The sequence below is a fragment of the Lissotriton helveticus genome, chromosome 1_2 (assembly GCF_964261635.1).
Source record: "Lissotriton helveticus chromosome 1_2, aLisHel1.1, whole genome shotgun sequence".
Lineage (NCBI taxonomy): Eukaryota > Metazoa > Chordata > Amphibia > Caudata > Salamandridae > Lissotriton > Lissotriton helveticus.
The window spans coordinates 106,322,758-106,343,024 of record NC_136058.1 but is presented as its reverse complement, the minus strand read 5'-3'; the positions used below and the strand labels follow the sequence as shown (position 1 = coordinate 106,343,024).

The window sequence follows — 20,267 nt, the reverse complement described above, 5'->3', positions numbered from 1 at the left end:
GCTCCAACACCCTCACATTACATCTAAATCTCCACATTCCAATTTCTTCCAGAAATATTTACTTCAAAAATTAAAGAATTATAAAGACAAAAGGATTAAAGTGACAAAGCAAAAGCTGGCCTTCTCACTATGTTTGCTGAAAACACCAACCAAGGCAAAAAAGTAATGCAGGGTTAAACAGCTTTACACTCCAAATTGTAATTAAAGATAAAATACATCCATAGTACACAAGGGCATCACTGTATCTAACAATGCTGTACTTACACGTTACGGCACGGTATGGGCCTGTAAAATCCAATTTCTTTCCCCGTAAAACGTGTCTCATTGCCATTTGGATCCTTACAAGTAATATTAGGAGCTGGATAACATGGTGCTAAGAGCATAGAAGTTAGGCAGTTTGAGAATGGTAGACCAGTAAAGTAACAGAACTACATTTTGCAATATAGAAAGGTATGCTAAAGTTTTTGTGAAATTAAAAACATAATTAAAAATTACTAAAGAATAATTAAGTGTTGAGTGTACTAATAAGAAATAAATTAAGACTAGAAAGAAGAATAACAGAAAATGCCTCAACATATCACATTTGTATAAACTCATGATGTAGGAGAAGGTTTGAGAACAAATTAAGAGGTTTAGGTAAGAATTTCCCAAACAGAGAGATTCCACAACCCCCACAAAAAAAGAAGGGATACTAATAGCTTAGAGCAATCTGAAGTTACAGAGTGATTTCTGTGCAGTGGATAACTACAGTGTTTACTAGCTACAACCCAAGGGATCCAGAGAAGACAAGTGTTAATACACTCTCCTTCCAAGCCATTCCACAAAGGATACAACACCATTCAACCTGGCCAAAGATAACATGCAAATAATATTCTACAATGTTTTATATTGTTTGTATGCAACATGATAATTTGTCCTTTCTTCAAGTAGATTGCTTTTAAGTCATTCTTTAAAAATGTCCCTCTCTCAAATAGAGTTAACCCCCCCCTTTGACATATGGGTGAATTTTTCCATCTCGTGTTTCCGGTTTCAAAGTCCAAGAGTTAAAACATACTAGAGATTAAACTGCGTATTTTCAACTGTTAATGAGCCATTGTCTTTCAAAGGGTGGTAGTTTAGTGGTAGCATAACTGTGTCAGCATTTGGTGAACTGAGATCTATCCTTTTAAGATTTAAAAAATATCTTACAAATCCTTTGCATCAGCTTTCTTCTCTCGTTTTTATCATATTATCACTGACGTAACTAACCTTCAGCTTTTGAAACCTACACATTTTAAACTGAAAAAATAGTTCCTTCCAGCATCTGTGCGAGGCATGGGATAGTAATAATAGGATCTTGAATTAAGCTTTCACTTGTTTCTGTATTGAACCCTGGTCAGGTGAAAGGGTGCAATATTACAGCCGTTTCCTGTTCTTAAACAAACTACTTCTCGAGGTGTATCTTGTTGCCTTCTTTTCCCATCTCTATCCATAACTGATCTCTATAATCTGTCTTCCATTTCACAGCTGTTTTTAATTCTACAGCCAATCTGATATCTACCACATCTGGGATAAATATCTCTCAGTCCATACTTATACTGCATCCTACAATGGTCTTTTCTATTATTTAACAGAACAACATCTGGGAACATTTGATATTGCAACTCTAGAGACTGGTTAAAAAAACGGGCTTACATGTAAACTAGAAATTACCAATTACTTTAATCAGCAACCATTTGTTGCATTTTTAGATTTACACGTGGGTGGCACAGAGTAATATGCTCCAATTATTACTAATGGAATGCAAAATAATGTTTCATTTTGCACAAGGTCCGAAATAATTTAAAACATACTAGAGATCCAACATAGTTCCATTCCAACACATGGAGAATACATAAAAATGTATCTTATAAAAATGCACTTTATAGTGTATGGGATAAAACGTAGCTTTCCGTGGGTATGTGGAGGCAGTTTTTATAAAAAGGGAGAGTGGTAGGCCCAAAATATGAAGAGTACCTTCCTATTGTATTTACTCATTATTTAGTCATTGTTGATCATCCCAATGTTGCCTAACTACCGTGCTTTGTTCTATTTATTTTATTGTTTCTGCTGCTTACCTGGAACCATGATATTCAACAATTGCCCCTCCCTACAATCTAACCACTATTTGCAGATGGATAAATTTGCACTGCATTCTCCCTTAATACATCCACCCCGAACTGTGTTTCTACCCCATCTCTTTCCTCACCTTGGATAACAAGTTCCAGAGAGTTATTGGGCATTAGAATCCACCAGCTCTCATTTTCCTTTCCAGCTGGATACTCATAATATATTTTCCAACAGAAGTGCTACCAATACACAGTGGTTTGTTAGAACTGTATGTGAATAGTTACTGGGGTTTCATACTGTAGAATTATATTGTTCTTTGTATTTGATATATTTAATATGTAAAATACTTATTAAACATACATTTCCAAAAACGTAAACGGTCAGATGTTCACATTTCTAGAATACTGTAAATACTTTTGAAGTACTCAATTGTAACCAACTTATTTTTACAAATAATGTGTGCATTTCCCTTCTATGATATCAATGGTAAAACACTAATACAAAATGTAAAGCCCAGGAGATCAGCGAGTTTACAAATTTCCAGCATGAAAAAAAGACAATACAACACCCAGATACATTAACTGTTAAGTACTATTGGAATTTTAGGCCCAAATGAAATTGGAAAGCTTACCATATGCTGTATAATTTGTGCATTTAACTGGTTCTTGTGTTGTGTAACTTATTTCTGGATCTTTGCAAATATATGTTAGAAGAATTAAGGAAACAAATTACAACTTAGATTTTTTGGTATCTATATAATATCATCATTCATTTGTTTTGTTATATGATTACATATACAGCAATCTTAAGTAGAGCCAGGAGTCCTGCCCTTGCAGAATTATGCGGTCAAAGAAATAGGAACATGCACAAAAGTAAATATACATCAATATACGCATTTTATTAATCAGGGAAGGGTGAGAAAAAAAAAAAGAGGCACAATAATTTACCAAAGCAGATTGAGGGGAACTTCAGTAGAAAACAGTGTAATATTCTCAATGTCAAAAATCTGAACAAGTACTTAATTAGTGGTAGGTGCCAGCACTCATTTTTTGGATACCAAGACTTATTTCTCATCGTCAGACTTCGACCCAGAGCAACAAAAGTGAAAAGCAAAACAGAGAGGAAGAAAAAGTAGGGAAAGCTGTAGTAACAGCAGCAAAGGGAGAAAGCAGGGATGAGAATTAGCTTGCAGCAGTGAGACAGACAGGAATTTTTAAAGTGGTGGAATAAAGGGATGAAGTGGAAACAAGACTGGCACCACCTTGATATTCGGCAACCTAGGCACTTTGAAGAACGCTCTAAAGTAAAACTTTGCTTTTTTTTCCAATTAAGCACTGATCATTAGGCATTAATCGGTTGCCAGCCAATTCCACCATTTACTTAAAGTAGAGGAACAAGAACTCAAACACCTAGAAGGATATTGTCCAAGCCTGAGCTCCTCGCACTTAAAGGACTCTGTCGCTGCAGCGGACGCTAAAATGAAACTGAAAAAGCATAAGAGTTTTGCCACTGGCCAACTGCAGGCGATCGCCATGACGTCCTGTGCAAGGTATGCAAGCACCACCAATCTTCTTTCAGCTTCTGGTCGGTCAGCCACAACATGCCATTCCAAAGACGCCTACCGATGCAAAAGCAATTTTTAAAAAAAGAAACAAAATAGGCTGTCAATAAACACTTCTTACTTTGTGTGTGACTGCAAATAAAACTGTTGACTTGAACAACATTTGAGAGAGCCACATTATTTCTTTATTAAAACACACATCGCCTAAACTTTAACTTTGAGAGATGGTGATTTTATCAAGCTGTGAAAATCAGGAAGAAATTAAGAGGTTATAAACCAGATGTATGAATTAAGGTTTCAAAAAATGTGGTCGCAATGTGAAACCAGTATGTTCGCAACCAGTAGAGAATGTTACAAACCAAACTATGGTCTCATTTCGTAAAATACAGAATTGGACTGTGTCGTATTCCAACATACCTCATGAATATTAATGAGGTAGGTCGTAAATTGCGCCCCACTCCAACTGGTGGTCATCACGGGGATGGTGGCCTGCTACGCTCAGCAGGCCACTATAATTGTGATCAGCTTTTACTAAACACCCCCCCACCCCCATATGCAGTCATTTTGTTTAAAGGAAACGTGTCTCCATTTCAAAAAGAATGCTTACTTTTTTTATGTTGCTGGTTTGAGAGTTCTTTATGGTTGTCAGAATAAAGCTTTACATTACAGATAAGAGCAATAAAATATCCATTAAAAATAACTCCACCAAAAAAGATAAGCATTGGCAAAGCAAGCAAGTCTCGGCAATGTGGGGGCTGTTGATTTTGTCACTGTTAAATCTCAGTCATGTTAAACAGAAGTCTTGCTACTATACAACTTGGCTAAAAGATATTGATAAAGCCATTGGCGAGACCTGTTGGCTTTGCCAAAAGATGATCTCATAGACAACGGCCCCTTAAAATGAAATACAGTTGGACACAAAAATCAGTTACATAAACAGATTCAATTTAAAATGTGAATGACACCAGCTGAATAATTTCAAAACCTGATGGAGTTCCTATTGAGGTACATAAGATTTTCCCTAATTGTACGTTTTTCTGGTGTCAATATTCAATGGGATCCTAGAACGGGATTTAGTTCCCTAAACATTTACCCAAGCTGCGGTGATTAGCTTTGCTAAAAAGGGGAAATCGGAGGATGAGGTTAATTCATATAGACCCATTAGTCTACTTAATGCCGACCTTAATATTTTTACTAAAATTCTCGCAAATCAATTCTTGCAAGTTGCTCCCTCTCTTATGCAATTTGACCAAAATGGTTTTCTTAAAGAAAGGTTTTTGGCTTCTAACACCTATACTTGATTCAGGCGATTGAATATTTTCACACTAATAAACGAAAGCAGCAATAATACACCTCAACGCAGAAAAAGTGTTTGTCAAACCAATGGAACTTTGTTTGCAATATTGAACAAATTTGCGATCCCAGTTGAATTCTGCCAGGTGGTGAAAAACTTATACCTCAATGCTAGGGCTTCTACAAATATAAATGGGAACATGGCCGGCCTAATTTCTATTAGTCGGGGGATGCGTCAAGGCTGTCTCCTATCTCCTGTGCTATTCTCTCTATTTATGGAGCCTTTGGCATGTGCTATTTGGCAGGATCACTCGATCGCTGCCCCTGTCCTCTGGTCCGCTAAAATCAAGCTATTTACAGACGATATGGCTCGCTATTTAACAGCAGATATAGATAATATAGCGAAACCCCTCTCCAAAATAAAGGACTTTATAGAGATCAGGGAAAATAAAATAAATCATTCTTAATCTGAGGGGCTACTTTTTAATTGCTCTTTAGATATTCTGCCCCCGCAATGCAGGTACACTATTCAACAACTAATTCAATATGGGACCTGGGGGTTTTTGAGACCACCTGACTGGAGGATTTACATCTGCTTAATTTTATTCTCACAGTAAATAAAATGCGTAATTTGTTTAAACAATGGGAAAAGCTCCCTATAACAATCATGGGACGAGTTGCTCTCATTAAGAGGAGTATTCTCCCTTTATTTTTATTTTCCAACATAATGATCAAGGTTCCCAAATCCTTTTTTGACTACATTAATTCAGAAAGTAGACAATTTATTTGGCAAGCAAAGAAAGAGAATTAAGATTACAAGTGCAGCAATTACAAGTGTAAGACGGAGGCCTTGTTCTACAGGACTTAAGGTTATACTATCATACTCTCTTATTAATTGGCGGAATTATAATAATTCTGGTGATATGCTTGAAACCAATTTTTTCCTTACCATAATGCTCAAGGAATCTGATATTGGCTTTGCCCCTTTTTGACGCACCCCTAAACTACCCAAAAAGTCATGCTACAAGATCCCTAGAGCTATTACTTCGCATTTTCAAAGAATCTGGGAAGTACATAGAATCCCGTAGTTTCATCCTTAGATGAAATTAAGAGGAATGCATTCATTTGGGGCTTCAATAGTCTTCCCAGAACTGCGGTCAGTGGGCAAAGCTGGGGTTTTACACATTACAAGACTTCTATGAAAACAATACGTTTTTATCCTGGCAGAACATTTTTTATTACAAGACTAATATAAACAGCCTCCTAATGTTCAGCTATGCACAGATTAAGCAGTTTTGCTTGGGTTTAATCAGCACAGAAGGCAGTGATGGCACCCTTCTTGGGAAGGCCCACTTTTTACTAAGAACTAAAGGGGGGGCAATTGGTATAGATTATTTAAATCTGTGGAGAATAAACAGCTGATTTTAGATCATCTTGAGAGAGTGGGCTCTACCACGGGCTGCAGCTTTAATCTTCAGCAGTGGCAGGGTTACAACAAAATGAGCTGCAAGACAGTAAGAGCTGCTAATTTAACAAGGATGGCATGGTTCAGTAAATGGATGATCTATTATACCCCCGATAGACTCCACAAAATGTTCCCCACTGTCGATCCTAGATGTTTAGATGTGGACTTGCAACCGGGGATTGGCTGCATGTAGGGTTTACATGTAGCCACTTAATGGACTTCAGGCATGGTGTCTTTTTAGAAATTGGTAAAAAATTTGCAATTAACCTTCCCCCTGGTCCTTCAGCCGCTTTCTTTGGTAGAGCAGATGTAGGCGAATACTTAACCCTTGGTCAATGTCAATTTATTTTTATTGCAACTTTAGTAGCAAGGTCACGTATCCTAGCCATTTGGAAATCCAAGGTGATCCCGACAATCTCCCAAAGGTTCACCAAAATGCAAAGAGTTTTTAAGCGGGGAAACCATCTGTGCAAAAAGGATAGGTTCTGCTGCCAAATTAAACAGAAGGTGGAAGAACTGGAAATGGTCTGATCTAGCAATTGGCAAATGATAATGTATGAATTGGCCAGGATTAACTTAAGCACTTTTACTACCTGCAATGAGCTCCGTTTGTACTGCTAATGTCTAATTATTCATCTTTATTATGAATTTTTGCAGTATATATTAATGGTAGTTATTTAAATGCTTGATGAAAACTTTGTTCTCCACAGAATGCAAGAACCCACTGAAGTCTAGGCAATGTTTGCTTTTAAAAGAAAAATATGATAAGTCTATCTTAAGCACTTTACTATTAGATATGCATGCACGTTATAGGCTCTACGACCCCGTCCTTATGCATTTCAAACCTTCTATGCACTTTACGGAAAACTTATCTTATGCCCTTTTTTCTAGAAGAAAAGACGGAAAACCTCTCTCAAGCACTTTATCGGTGGAAATCAGATATGCAAACATGCTATATGTTTTTTTATTCCTTCACTAGGCATCTTGAATCCTGTATGCATTCAACGGAAAACTTACCTTATGCATTTTTTTAATCTGTAGAAATGAAATATATATTCATGTTATTTGTTCCATTATCCTTATCTCGTGTACTCTGAACTCTATGCACCTTCTGTTTCTATCCATTTGGTTAAAGAGAACTAGGCTTTCTATTGGATTTAGGATGAATTTCGGATTTTGTATTATTGTAATTGCACTGTACTGGTTATTTTACTTCTGTATGGACCTTTACTAGCTACAATGGAAATACAATTAAAAAAAACGTTTTTAAGCATAGGATTAGCCATGCCAAGACAGAAAGATACTAAGTCTTTTGCCATTTCTACAGCAACGCCTTTAAGCATAGGATTAGCACAGTGTTATCCACGTCAAGCTGCAAAATAACACAATCTGTTTACTACTCCAGGCATAGCATTACAGCTCTGGATTGGTAAAATACAATCCAAGCCAATCTGAAATGAATAAAAGCAACCCCGGTCACATGTTTGCTTTCATTATGGCTCTTCAGAGAGGCTGAGCTTTGTCCAGACACAAGGGAGCACCCAGTATAGGTCAAACGAATACCCTTTCAGGAACAGAGTGCTGCATACATTATGCAAAAAGAAGCAGAGAATTCTGGGTGGGTCCCAAGTTTAGGTGGAGAGCAGCTCCTGTATAGAGCACCCAACAACACCAGAGAGAGTCTGAATCTGATATCCCTCATATGTCTGCTTTTCTTTCAAAGTTAAGTATAAGATTAGCACAGTACCATCCATACCGAAATCAAAACGGCCTAAGTCTTTTGCCATTTCTACAGCTAAGTCTTTAAGCATAGGATTAGCACAGTGGCATCCATTCACACTAAGCAGTAAAATGATAAAAGCCTTTCACCACTCCAGGTACAGTATTAGTTTGGATTTGTAAAATGTCATCCAAGCCAAACTGGAATGACTAAAAACAACCCCTGAAATGTGTTTTGCTAACATTATTGCTCTTCAGAGAGTCCGGACATATGCCTTAAAGGGTATTCTTTTGACTTATACTGGGTGCTCCCTTGTGTCTGGACAAAGCTAAACCTCTTTGGGACAAAGCTAAACCTCTTTGGTGCTACACAGAATTCTCTGGGGGCTGGGGAGTGTGTGTGTTAAAGTGGTGTTATAGTTAGGTGAAGAATTCAGTGATAACGTAACGTTTTAAACTTTAAAAAACACTGAAATTCACCAGTTATGGTTATCTCAAGTAACTAAATTGTGCCCCAAGGTAACTAACATTTTAAACAGGACAATGGTCCCTAGACATAAAGGATTATTGAAAGATAAATATAGGCTAAATAGACACTATATTCTTTGTCCAGCAGGACAGATTTATTTTCTGGTAAACAATTTCAAGGAAATTTTAAAGTGATAACAGCAGAACACCAGCCGATGTCCAACTGACACACTGAAGGAGAAGACAACAAGGCAACTAAAACCGTCTGTGTAGTCAATTCACAATCAGACGATATTAATTACACATTATTGCTGGCATCAAATAATACAGTTCATACACATATAGTGTGACACAGTCGACAACGTTTCGAACATGTTAATTAATAAAGGTTCATCCTCAGGACATTAGATATATGCCTTCTATTTTTATAAAAAGTCACAATTAACTTCCTCAGCCCGTACTAAGGGCAACAATTGCCAAAACATATGTTATTACAGCGAAACAAGAAAATATGAGGGAGAGAAAAAAACAAGTTACATAGATTAGGGCATTTCTTCAGGGAAGGATGTTCACACACATAAAGCACAAAATTAGTATGTTGCACCGGTTACCCGATAAAAACCGAGCCATACACTTGTGGCAAGGGGTTCATAATCATTAATGAATCATAAAAAAATCCATGATATAAAAAACCTTTTTTTTTTTAGCAGAAACCCTTAACGTCGTGAAATATAACATGTGAATACCCAGTATAAGGTATAGTACACGTGACGGAAGCTGTTTTGGAAGGCCACCGGGGAGTTCTAAACTGTGAATTTCATATCAAAAGTGCACGAAGCAGAAGGTATTAGGGGAATTCTAAGAGCCCATCACTGTGCCTAGGCACATCAAAAGAAGAATAAAAGGGATTAATTGTACCTGCAGGGCTGGCATGGAGGACAATAGCCTGAGTATTAGGAACTACCTAAATCATAAGAATAAGTGAATAATTTAGTTGGGCAAGGAGTTGTGATCTACTAACTAACGATAGTTTATAAGTCAAGCAGCTTACCGGTTAAGCAGCAATACAGCCACTGCTGATTGGGATTATTAGCTGGAAGGAAATTCGTACGATTACTCTTCCATTGTTAGCAGCATCAAGGAATGAAGGGAGATATGGGGGACGCTAAAATTGCGCGCTCTTACCTGGAATAGCTATCAACGGGCCAACAATACGATCCTCGTGTTCGGGTAAGAATCGCCCTGCGAACCAAGGGGTCCAAGACCAGGAAGTAACTCACGCGCGGTCATGTGGTCCAGGAATAACCAATCATAGACCCACACGGAGCGGCCATGTTAGAGCAGTCAGGAAATAAGGGCCGCGATCATGTGACCCAATTGGGCCTATCGCGTATCCGTCTTGAGCGGCCATATTGGATTGGTCAAAAGACTTGACCAATCCAATATGGCCGCTCAAGACGGATGGCCGTCTCCGTGTGGGTCTATGATTGGTTATTCCTGGACCACATGACCGCGCGTGAGTTACTTTATTTTAGCATATTGATGTAGAGCCCTGACATCCATTTGCCGCTCCCGCGCTGCCGGATCCGAGACGCCTGTAAGTGTACATCATAATGAGCGCAGCTTTACCATAAGGCTTCACAAGCTCCTCTGATGCATTCCCCCCCCCCCCCCCCCCCAGGCAGCGTGTGATCGTGATGAGATACTGCACCCGCCATAGACCGGGGCGGGCCTGTAGAAGACAACAAACATTACAGCAGTCATAACTGGAAGCACAACATTAAAGAATGGGCGTTCCTACACTGTCTGTGGGAGCAGAGATTTAAGACCCAAATAAAGAGTACGTTTAAATGGGCAAGATTCAAAGGCACGTTGAAAAACCAAGTTTAACAGCACTGCACCCGATGCTGAATATCGGAGAGAGCCGCAAGACCATGGAGTAGTACCCGAGCCGCACTTTCTGGCGCAGTGAGCAGCGCCACATAATTGTTGAAATGAAAGGGATGCTCGGAGGAATCAGTGGCCAGCCAAATGCTTTGCTGGAGTTAAAGGCATAGAATTCCATGGGCATAGGGCGGGGGCCAAGCTCAGTGAACCTCATTCAGGGGATGATTAGAGTATGAATATTTTTTGTCACATCTGACCCAAAATTAAGAGTCCCTAAAGGATAACTGGAAGTAGATCGATTTTCAGGGTCCACATGCCTCTCCGGTTGGGATGAATTGGTGACAGTAATGCTACCGTCGGCCACAATCCCAACCTCCTAACCCACACTTGGTTGGTTATGCTGGCTGAGAGCGTGCTGCCATGCATTGCTCCCTCCTTGCATCCAGCAGAACTAGGAAGAGGCTTTCTGACCGGGAGAGGGGAAAGGGCGACATGCCCCCGCCTAGTATTTCACCTCAGCCTTGGACTATGTACACAAAACGGGGTTGGGCGAGCACAAGGGCTTGGCCTTGGGAGCTTGCCTCTTCGCTCTGCCTCTGTCTGCAGCATTATCTGCTCTGTGATTTGTCCAAGTGATCATAGTTTTGTCTAGTGGAAGTTTTGGCTCATGGAAATATAGCGCAGAGCAGCAGAAGGTTAATGTGCCTGCTGCAAAGAACATGTACCTGATGCAGATCACAAAATGCATATGATGTAAATAGGTCAGTGTCAGCAGCGTAATAGGACGGAATGTATGAAGCTCTGTGGTTATACTGAATAAGCAGCTACCTATGTTATGACATCTATTAATGTAATAACTGCACTTTCACAATTGCTATATTAACCTTCCTGCTTTCTCAAATTTGCTTGAAAATGCACGATTTTTCTTCTCTTTTTTCAAAATTTCCCTGCGCTCGCTCACTGCAGTGCGGTATGCAAATCAGTTTACGCCCTACCACTTTCAAATGTCACCAGCCACCCCTGCTTAGCGCTATATAAATGTTACAATACTCTGTCACTGCACAATTATTTAACATGCATCACCTAGGAAATTTGGTAATATCTCTTCTGCTTAAACATCGAAACACCATTTCTGATGCATAAAGCTTTCATACTATTACATATATATTTGAGCTCCATGGCCCCTTTAATAAGTGCTGCAGAGCTACTGGAGTTAAAGAACGCATAGATGTGCAACACCGTGCATAGATCCTCAAGCCAAATAAAAGATAATTGCTTCTGTGTCCATTCACAAACTGCAATACGTGCATGCCATTCTGCTCTTTTATGCTGCACCTACGCAATTATGCAGGTCCCTGCCAAGCGACATAACACCTATATCACCCACGTATAAATATCCTGCTTTTAAACTCTTATTTCTACATCTCCAAAAGGATGACAGCAATGAATAATGCCTACATTTAACATAAATATGATCATTTTAAACACATCCCCACCAATACATTTCTGTATGTTACAAAAAACAGGAAGGGTAAATATTCTTCATCTTACAAACTGTCCGCATAGATAAAAAATTTAAAAAAAGTTAACAAGTACGATGTAACTAAAATATCGACGTACAGCGCTCTGGAAAAGGAATACCGGACACCTCCGAGGATGCACAGTTTTTTAACAACTATGCCATGCATAGCTGCCAAGTGGATGATTCATATGTGGGCTTCGTCAACCAGCCATGGGTGTTAAGCCAACAGCACTTCACATTCCCAGAATGCGAAACTAACTACAATTAACAGCAAAACGACATGCCTCACAATAAAACATGGTGTGGGCTAAAATGTCATAACAGGCTAATCTCGCAGTGTTGGCACGAGAGACAGACCAAAACGTACCGCTGAGTTCGTCGGTTCTCTCCTTCTTGAAAGACATACGTGTAGTGTCCTAGCATGGACACGTTCTAGTGTTCAAGTGTCTGTATTACACTTTACACCCACCCACCACAGACGTCATGGTGTCACATGACGCTGGCAATAAAAGGGGCCGAGCGCACGTGCTCGTGGCCATTCCCACTACCCTCATCTGGTGTCTGTGTCAGGTCATTGCTGCACCTAGCATGCGGGCCCAGGGCCCTCCACCATCAATCCTACAATGGCGACGAGGCCGGTAGTGCGTCCCATGCGTGCCACTACCCTCGGCTAATCGAAAAGGAAAAGGGGAAGAGAGCTGCCCGCCTAGAGGGCATCCCCAGTGGCGAGGCGCAACGCGCCGTGAGGCTGGTAGGCACGTCGGCGCCATACAGCAAGCCGACCGGAGCCCACCCGCGTCGACCGCCACCACCGAGTGCCACCCAGCAGCTGCGGACCGCCCAGAGCCCACCTGCGACGGCCGCGAGGCTTCCGACCCCCACCGGAGAGGTGCACGGGCCGAGCGGAGCCCACCCGCCGCGACCGCGACGGAGCATCTGGCCTGCCGGCCGAAGGTGAGCCCCACGGGCGAAGTGCCCGCAATAAACTGTGCCACTGAATAAGCAGGACCAGCGGAGCCTACCCGCGGCCTGCCCGAGTCGTCCCCCGCCCCCGCCGCGTGTGTGCTTGGAAGCGGCAGGGGCTCACAGACTAATGACCGCGTGAAAACAAGGGCGGCCGGACCCGCAATCACCGAAGACTACGAGGGGGAGGGAGCGGAGTAGCTAACCGCCTCCCAACCCCCCTCGCAACGTCATCCGGGCCAGCGGAGCCCACCCGTGGCCCGCCGGTAGTGCCCACCCCGAAGGGAGACTCTGCGGCGCCGGCGGAGCCCACCCGCGGCACCCACAACAAAGGAGAGACTCTGCAGCGCCAGCGGAGCCCACCCGCGGCCTGCCGGCTGCACCCCCAATGACGAAGAACACTGCGGAGCCAGCGGAGCCTACCCGCGGCCTGCGAGGGAAATTGCAAGTCTCCGCCGCGCAGCGTGTGGGAGGAAAAGCTGCTGCGGCGGGAGACCGGAAAGTGGAGCCTGCAGCAGCCGGTAAATAAGCAGAGCCGGCGGAGCCTACCCGCGGCCTGCCTCAAGTGACCGGAGCCTCATCAGCATTTCCAACACGGGCAGAGCCGACGGAGCCTACCCGCGGTCTGCCTCAGGCGCCCCCCCGCTCAGGGAAGAGTGACCGGAGCATCGCGCTCTCCCACCAGAGCGAGAAGCATCAATGCACACCCCCCCCCCCCCGCCCGAGCGAGGACTGCAGAAAGCTGCCGCGGGCCGGGAGGGCTGAGGAAAGTGAAGGCAGGACAGGCGCCGGCAACAGGAGTGTGCCCCCACCTCCTCGTTTCCCCGGCGGGACAATAAAATGCCTATAAATGGCCAGCGCTGCCAAAATGCCTATAAACTGCCAGCGCTGCCAAAGTGAAGCTCACACCCCAAACTGGGCAAAGCACTGAGCCGTCTTCCCTGCACACCACTTGCCCAGTTGGACACTGAAAGCCTGCCACCCACTCCCTGCACAAACAAACTAAAACAAGGAAGGGACTCACCTGGAAGACAGCATGAGGCCAGGGTCCCAGCAACAGCTCCAGCTTCCCCTGTGCACTGAGAGACTGAAACAGTAGAGTGCACCTTAGGGAAGACAAGCCCACAAGACAGGCTGCTACCAAGAATCCAGCTTCACCGCCACCCAGTGGCCAAAAGCTAAAAGTGCACCTGCCTCCACAAAGACTAAAACAAGCATTGCACAACGCAAGAAAACTCACGCAGCAAGTAAGTTCTCCACAGCGCAAGTGACAGCGAAAGCGTCTAAACTCCCGCAGCAAGAAAGCATCCAACCTCTCACTCAGCATTTAACTGCGCAACAGCGCCAGCGACACCCACACACACCAGCAAGGAGTCGGCGACTGCCACTTCCAACGCGACGTGGGAAAAGGCACCAATGCCTCACAAAGCATCCAAGCACTGACGTCTGGAGGAAACGACTGCCAAGCACTAAAAGAACGTCCAGGGAAACGACTGCCGCGACCAAAGGACGGAGAGAGCAGCGACGCCTTGTGGCCACAGGCGCTCACCGCATCATCAACTACTCCCGCCAACGGTCCAAAGCATCAAGTACCCGACGACAGCCAAAGCAGCAAGTACCCAACGTCACGCCACAGGCGTCCCAGAACCCTGAACAGTAAGTGCGCAAACAACGCGCCACGTGGCGACGCACAGCCACCGCAAGCAGAAAGAAGAATGCATGCAGCGCCATCGCCCAGAACAATCTTCGCGAGCGGTCGCCCATCAAGTGCCGACCCGCGACAGATCCATGGCGCCTCCCAGGAGCCGATCCCCAGAATGATCGCCCATCAAGTGCTGACCCACAACGGGTCCCCCAGGAACTGTTGTGGCGCAAAGTCCGACAGGACGACCGAAAGCAACCTGCCAGGCATCGGCAGAAGTGGACCACCAACCGGTCCAGGACGTTCAACCATGAACAGGTCTCCAAACATGGACCCCCGAACGTCACCCACAACCATCAAGAAAAGAAAGCATCAAGAAAAGAAGGTTCGCGACACCAACTCTGGCTGCTGAGGAAGAAGGAGAAAGTGTCCCCGACGAGGACAAGACCAGGGGTACACATGCAGGGTGCGCGCACTGCATGGAGGACCCAGGCCAGAAGAGAAGACACAAGTTTGGTCCAAGTGATGTCGCGATGCAGAAGGAAGAAAAGGTGAGATCTGAGTGGCACGTTTGCCACCGTGAAAAGGAAAGAAGAAAAGGAGAGATCTGAGTGGCACGTTTGCCACTGCGAAAAGGAAGGAAGGAAAGGAGAGATCTGAGTGGCACATATGCCACCGTGAAAAGGAAGGAAGAAAAGGAGAGATCTGAGTGGCACGTTTGCCACCGTGAAAAGGAAGGAAGAAAAGGAGAGATCTGAGTGGCACGTTTGCCACCGTGAAAAGGAAGGAAGAAAAGGAGAGATCTGAGTGGCACGTTTGCCACCGTGAAAAGGAAGGAAGAAAAGGAGAGATCTGAGTGGCACGTTTGCCACCGTGGAAAGGAAGGAAGAAAAGGAGAGATCTGAGTGGCACGTTTGCCACCGTGGAAAAGAAGGAAGCATATCCATGTGGCCTGTTGCCACAGTTAAGAGTAGAAGGAGAAGTCAGTGCGAAGCAACGTCCTCACAGAGAAACAACTAAGGAAAGACAGAGAGGAGTGCAGGAAGACGAAGACCGCTCACTCCCGAAGAGAAGTAAGGTGACCAGTGCCAGGACAACGGTGAGAGGAACACGAGGCCGGAAGAACACCAGTGGCAAAGAAGACCAGCTGACAGGCGATGTTTCCGCACACTCTGGGTCTGCGGAGAGGAGCAAGCGAGACCGTTAGTGACATCCACCTTTGGGGTCACACGGACACTGGACACATGCCAGCCGTGGTGACCCAGGGGCAGAGGCCTCCGGGACGCAGTCCCCGCGACGAGAGACGGTCCTCCGACGCCCATCCGTAAGGTCCGGGGAGGGCGAAGACGTCGCAAGCAAAGACAGAAACCAACAGCTACCTTGGGACGAGGCTGCGGAATCTGAGGTGAGACACATCGTCTCTTCCATACCCCCACTGACGGCGGCGCAGGAACAACTGATGTGGACACATCCAGCCCAGCGCGAATCCGAGAAGAGGACCTCAAGGATATCCCGTGGCAGGGGAACACCGACGAGAGGGGTCATCCTAGTGAGAGGGATGCCTTGCAACGGATCTGCCTTTTGCCAAGTAGGACACAGACTACAAATAAAGCTAAGGCCAAGGCCGGAAATCGTGCATCATTCCCCGGCGAACCACAAGAACTCTAACTGCACCCGTCGCCATGGAAGTGACAAAAGAAGGACTGTGAGGACAATTTGGTCGCAGAGTCATCAACAGACTGTTTCCATCGAGCACCACAAACCGGTGCCACTGTGAACTGATGTTACCCGCAACAGGTTGAACACCATCTGTGATTACAAGCAGCGGCGGATTGAAAGACACTGCGGCAGCTGAACGCTTTACTGCATCCTGATACGTGTTATTTTCCCCACAGGTTGATTTCTGAATGTGGGTCTTTGCAATTAAAAAATGGGAGGGATGTAGTGTCCTAGCATGGACACGTTCTAGTGTTCAAGTGTCTGTATTACACTTTACACCCACCCACCACAGACGTCATGGTGTCACATGACGCTGGCAATAAAAGGGGCCGAGCGCACGTGCTCGTGGCCATTCCCACTACCCTCATCTGGTGTCTGTGTCAGGTCATTGCTGCACCTAGCATGCGGGCCCAGGGCCCTCCACCATCAATCCTACAATACGTACTTTATTATGACAGTTTCTGCTGCGCCTCCACCTAACGTCCGTCAACTGCGTGGCCCCCTGCTCTAAAGGTGGGTAAAGTTTGCCGGTCTCGCAGGGATGGTGAATAGCATCAGCACCAGAGGTAGTTTGACACCCTTGACACTTTTGAAAAGAGGACTATCAATGGAGAGAAGAGTTTGTCCGCAGATGAGAGCCACGCTGCCAGACAGTACTGCTGCCAGTAATATTAAAGCCAGACGAGCAAACTTAAGATTTCGAGAGCCACTTGCCCTGCGCGCCCGGTAACAAAGCGTCTCACATCCCGCGGTCCCTACCTGCACTTCCTGCAGTGTACGGAACTGAGCCACTCGGCCTGTACACTACGTTAAGAACGTATCACATCGCATAGTCCCTTCTTTCTTTCCAACGTGACTCTGACACCACTGTAACATCGCCTATTGTCGCTGCGTGCGCTGCCATGACAGTGGGTGACGTGCTGTTCCTCCCTGCAGTAAATCACTATGTTTCATAGGTCCATGCGCGACAGTTAGACAAGTCCATTTTCTTAGAATTCTGGGACTTGTAGTCTTAGTTAACCCACTATAAAAAAAGATTGCAAGTCCAAGAATTCTAAGAAAATTGACTTGTCGCGCATGGACCTATGGATGGTACATCTAGTCACGCATGGATCAGGGACACTGGGCAGCTATTTCGTGTGATTGAGATACTCTTTCCATCGTTTCGGTTATTCAAAACTGGGCTTTTTGCATCGGCTGTTTTGCGAGGGCATGGATTAAGTGCCCCGATTGGTACCCACTATATATAGCTCGTGATTTAAAGCTGGTGGTTTATTTTGATTTTCGATTTTTTTTTTTGTTTTTAAATATTAGCACAGGCAAAAGGTAGATCACCACACATACTTCCAAAAAAGTCACCGCTCGCTAGTTGTTGCATATCGAAGAGAAGAGCAGCTGACCTACTAACAGACTGCGTGTTATTGGGTAATTGTGAAGGGCAAACGTGTTCCTGGTTTGTTCAGAAGTCTTCTGTTTGCCCAATGGTGCTCTATAGATTTTTTACTTGGAGGTGGATTGGTGAGTCTTGTATCGGTCGTTTGTAAACTTTAGCGGATAGGTGTAAAACCATATCTCTACAAACATATATCTTGCTTATGTTTCAATAAAAGACGTGATGGGAAGGGAGGAAACAGAAAGAAAAAGAGACAAAGAATAGGAAAGGTATTGGGAATAAACTGAAGGATAGGCAGAAATCTCAATCAGTGACATCCCTTAATGCAGAAGAGAGAGCAGAAGGCACTGAGTTAAATTTAGTTTTCAAAGGTAACAAACTGAGGTTAGTTCGGTTTCTGGATTGGATGGAGCAGCGTTTCCCAAACTGAGTTGGGAACCGATTTTTGGTGGCGTGCGAAAGTCCTTATATGTATGCAATATTTAAAATGTCTGTTTGTGGACCAGTGCAAGGATGCTTAAGGATGTCCCAAAGTCCAATTTTAAAATAAACCCTTGCAAGTTTTCCCAAGCAAGACTGGCAAACCTTCAAGTGTTTGTTGCGGTGTTTTTTCTTTCACAACGCCATGTCAAGAGACTTTGATCACTATACCCGATCATGCACTTATGTATGATTCACAAATACATTCAGTAATATGGATGTAGCCTAATGGCCAGAGCTGCACACTTTGGATCTAGGGAACCAGGTTGAAGCCCCAGTGTTGGCTCATCACCTATTCTCCTGTGCTTATAATAAAACGAATCTGACCTTGTGGGATGTAAAGTGCTTCCATGCCATGGGGCTGTGTTTGTGCTATATAATGCTACAAAATATACATGTACAGAGTCCAAAATGCAACACTGGGCCTCATTTTCTCCACAAAAATGGATACAAGCCCATGTCTATTCTGCTGCAAAAGGGTATTTCTCAAATTTGCTAAAATCACTAGAATCAATACAAATATTTTTCGGAAGCCTTGTAAATTTAGTGTCGGAGGCCCCAGGCCAGCATGAAGAGTCCAGCTACAGAATACAACTGGAGTCTTTATTTTTTATGTGTTTTGTCATCGCACGCCATACAGCAACACCAATTTGGGAGCTGTACGCTCTAGTGGTTGGAGCCTGGGTGGGGTTATATGTGCTCTCTTGCCCATTTAATGCTGGGATCAGTGCAGACTTGCGGTTTGCGTGCCATTGGGAAGACTGGCTGTTGCTGTCAGCGACTGGCATGCAGCCAGCACCAGCCATGCTGCCTTTTTTCATCAGCCAAGCCACTGAGGCCAACTGATGGCAAGGAGACCCTGCCAGCCACACGCCCACCTTGCTGTAATGATGGACAGCTTAGTACCCGAAGATCAATATAAGTCGGGGTAAAAATTTGTGTTGAAACGGCATGCGGGGTAATGGCATGCGTTGTAACGTCATACAACCATTTAACATATATATGGCACCACTAGCACCTGTAGCTCAAAGCTGGGGTCTGAAATGGTTTCTTAAATGGATGCCACACAGCTTATGCTGGCATTTAAACAGCTTGATGACTCGGTGGTTGACAACTTTCAGGGCAACCTTTTTGTAGCCGCCAGTTGGATGCAATCAGTTGTTTACAAATTAATTCCGAAAAATCTGAAATCTTGTTTTTTGGTGCATTTTCCAGTTTGATTCCACAAGATTTTGGCCTACTGATTTAGGGGGTAGCCCCTACTTCAACAGCAGTTGCCAGGAATCTCTGGGTTCTATTGGACACAGCCTTACTGTTTAAGTATCAGGTACAGGCCACCGTCGCCACCGGTTTTTGGCTTTTAAAATCTTTAAGGCTGACCTTGAAATATCTTCCTTTGGTCACTTTGAAAGACATTGTACATGATTTAATCGGATGTATGACATTACAACGCATACTTTTACAACGCCTACCTTTACAGCGCGGTTTTTACCACGCATACCATTACAACGCATAGCGCTTTGGGGTGCTGGATAGTGAATAGTTTAATTTACTATTCCAACTCCAGTCCCCGTGGATAGTAGGGAAGGTTATTGGATAGTAAATTAACCTATTCCCTATCCTAGAGCGCCCCCCAGAGCAATGCCTTGTAATAGTTTGCGTTGTAAAAGTTGCGTTGTAATGGTAGGTCGTTGTAAAAGTTTTGTTGTAAAGGTTACATACCGATTTAATCACATCCAGATTGGACTATGCCAATGTACCCTATCTTGGAGCCCCTCGGGAATTGTTAAATCGAGTTCAGAATGCAGTGACTCGCCTGGTCTTAAACATCCCAAAAAGGCCTTCCATCAGACAAGGTCTGAAACAACTTCATTGGCTGCTGGTCAAGTCTCGAAACACATTTAAAGTACTCATGATAACCTATTGGGCATTTCATCATAATGGCCCTTGTTATACACAGGATAACACAAATATATATATCTTCCTGCAAGGGCATTACGTTTTGCTAATCAAAATCTGTTCTGCGTACCTGAAATGCTTAAAGCCAAAGCAGGGGGAAGATACTTT

The 20,267-nt window shown here is 44.0% G+C and overlaps 1 protein-coding gene across 1 annotated transcript in view; it reads right to left on the bottom strand.

Annotated features, from left to right (window-relative positions):
* Positions 1-14,308, bottom strand: part of TM2D1 (TM2 domain containing 1) — a 170,761-nt gene extending 156,453 nt beyond the window's left edge. Inside the window, exons 1-4 of the mRNA XM_078669655.1 lie at positions 13,991-14,308; positions 3,510-3,706; positions 2,720-2,793; positions 265-373 (exon numbers count right to left, since the gene is read on the bottom strand). Coding sequence (XP_078525781.1) covers positions 265-373; positions 2,720-2,793; positions 3,510-3,706; positions 13,991-14,293 — 683 coding nt within the window. The 5' untranslated portion in view covers positions 14,294-14,308. The remainder of the gene's footprint in view (positions 1-264; positions 374-2,719; positions 2,794-3,509; positions 3,707-13,990) is intronic.
* Positions 14,309-20,267: the final 5,959 nt, after the last annotated feature.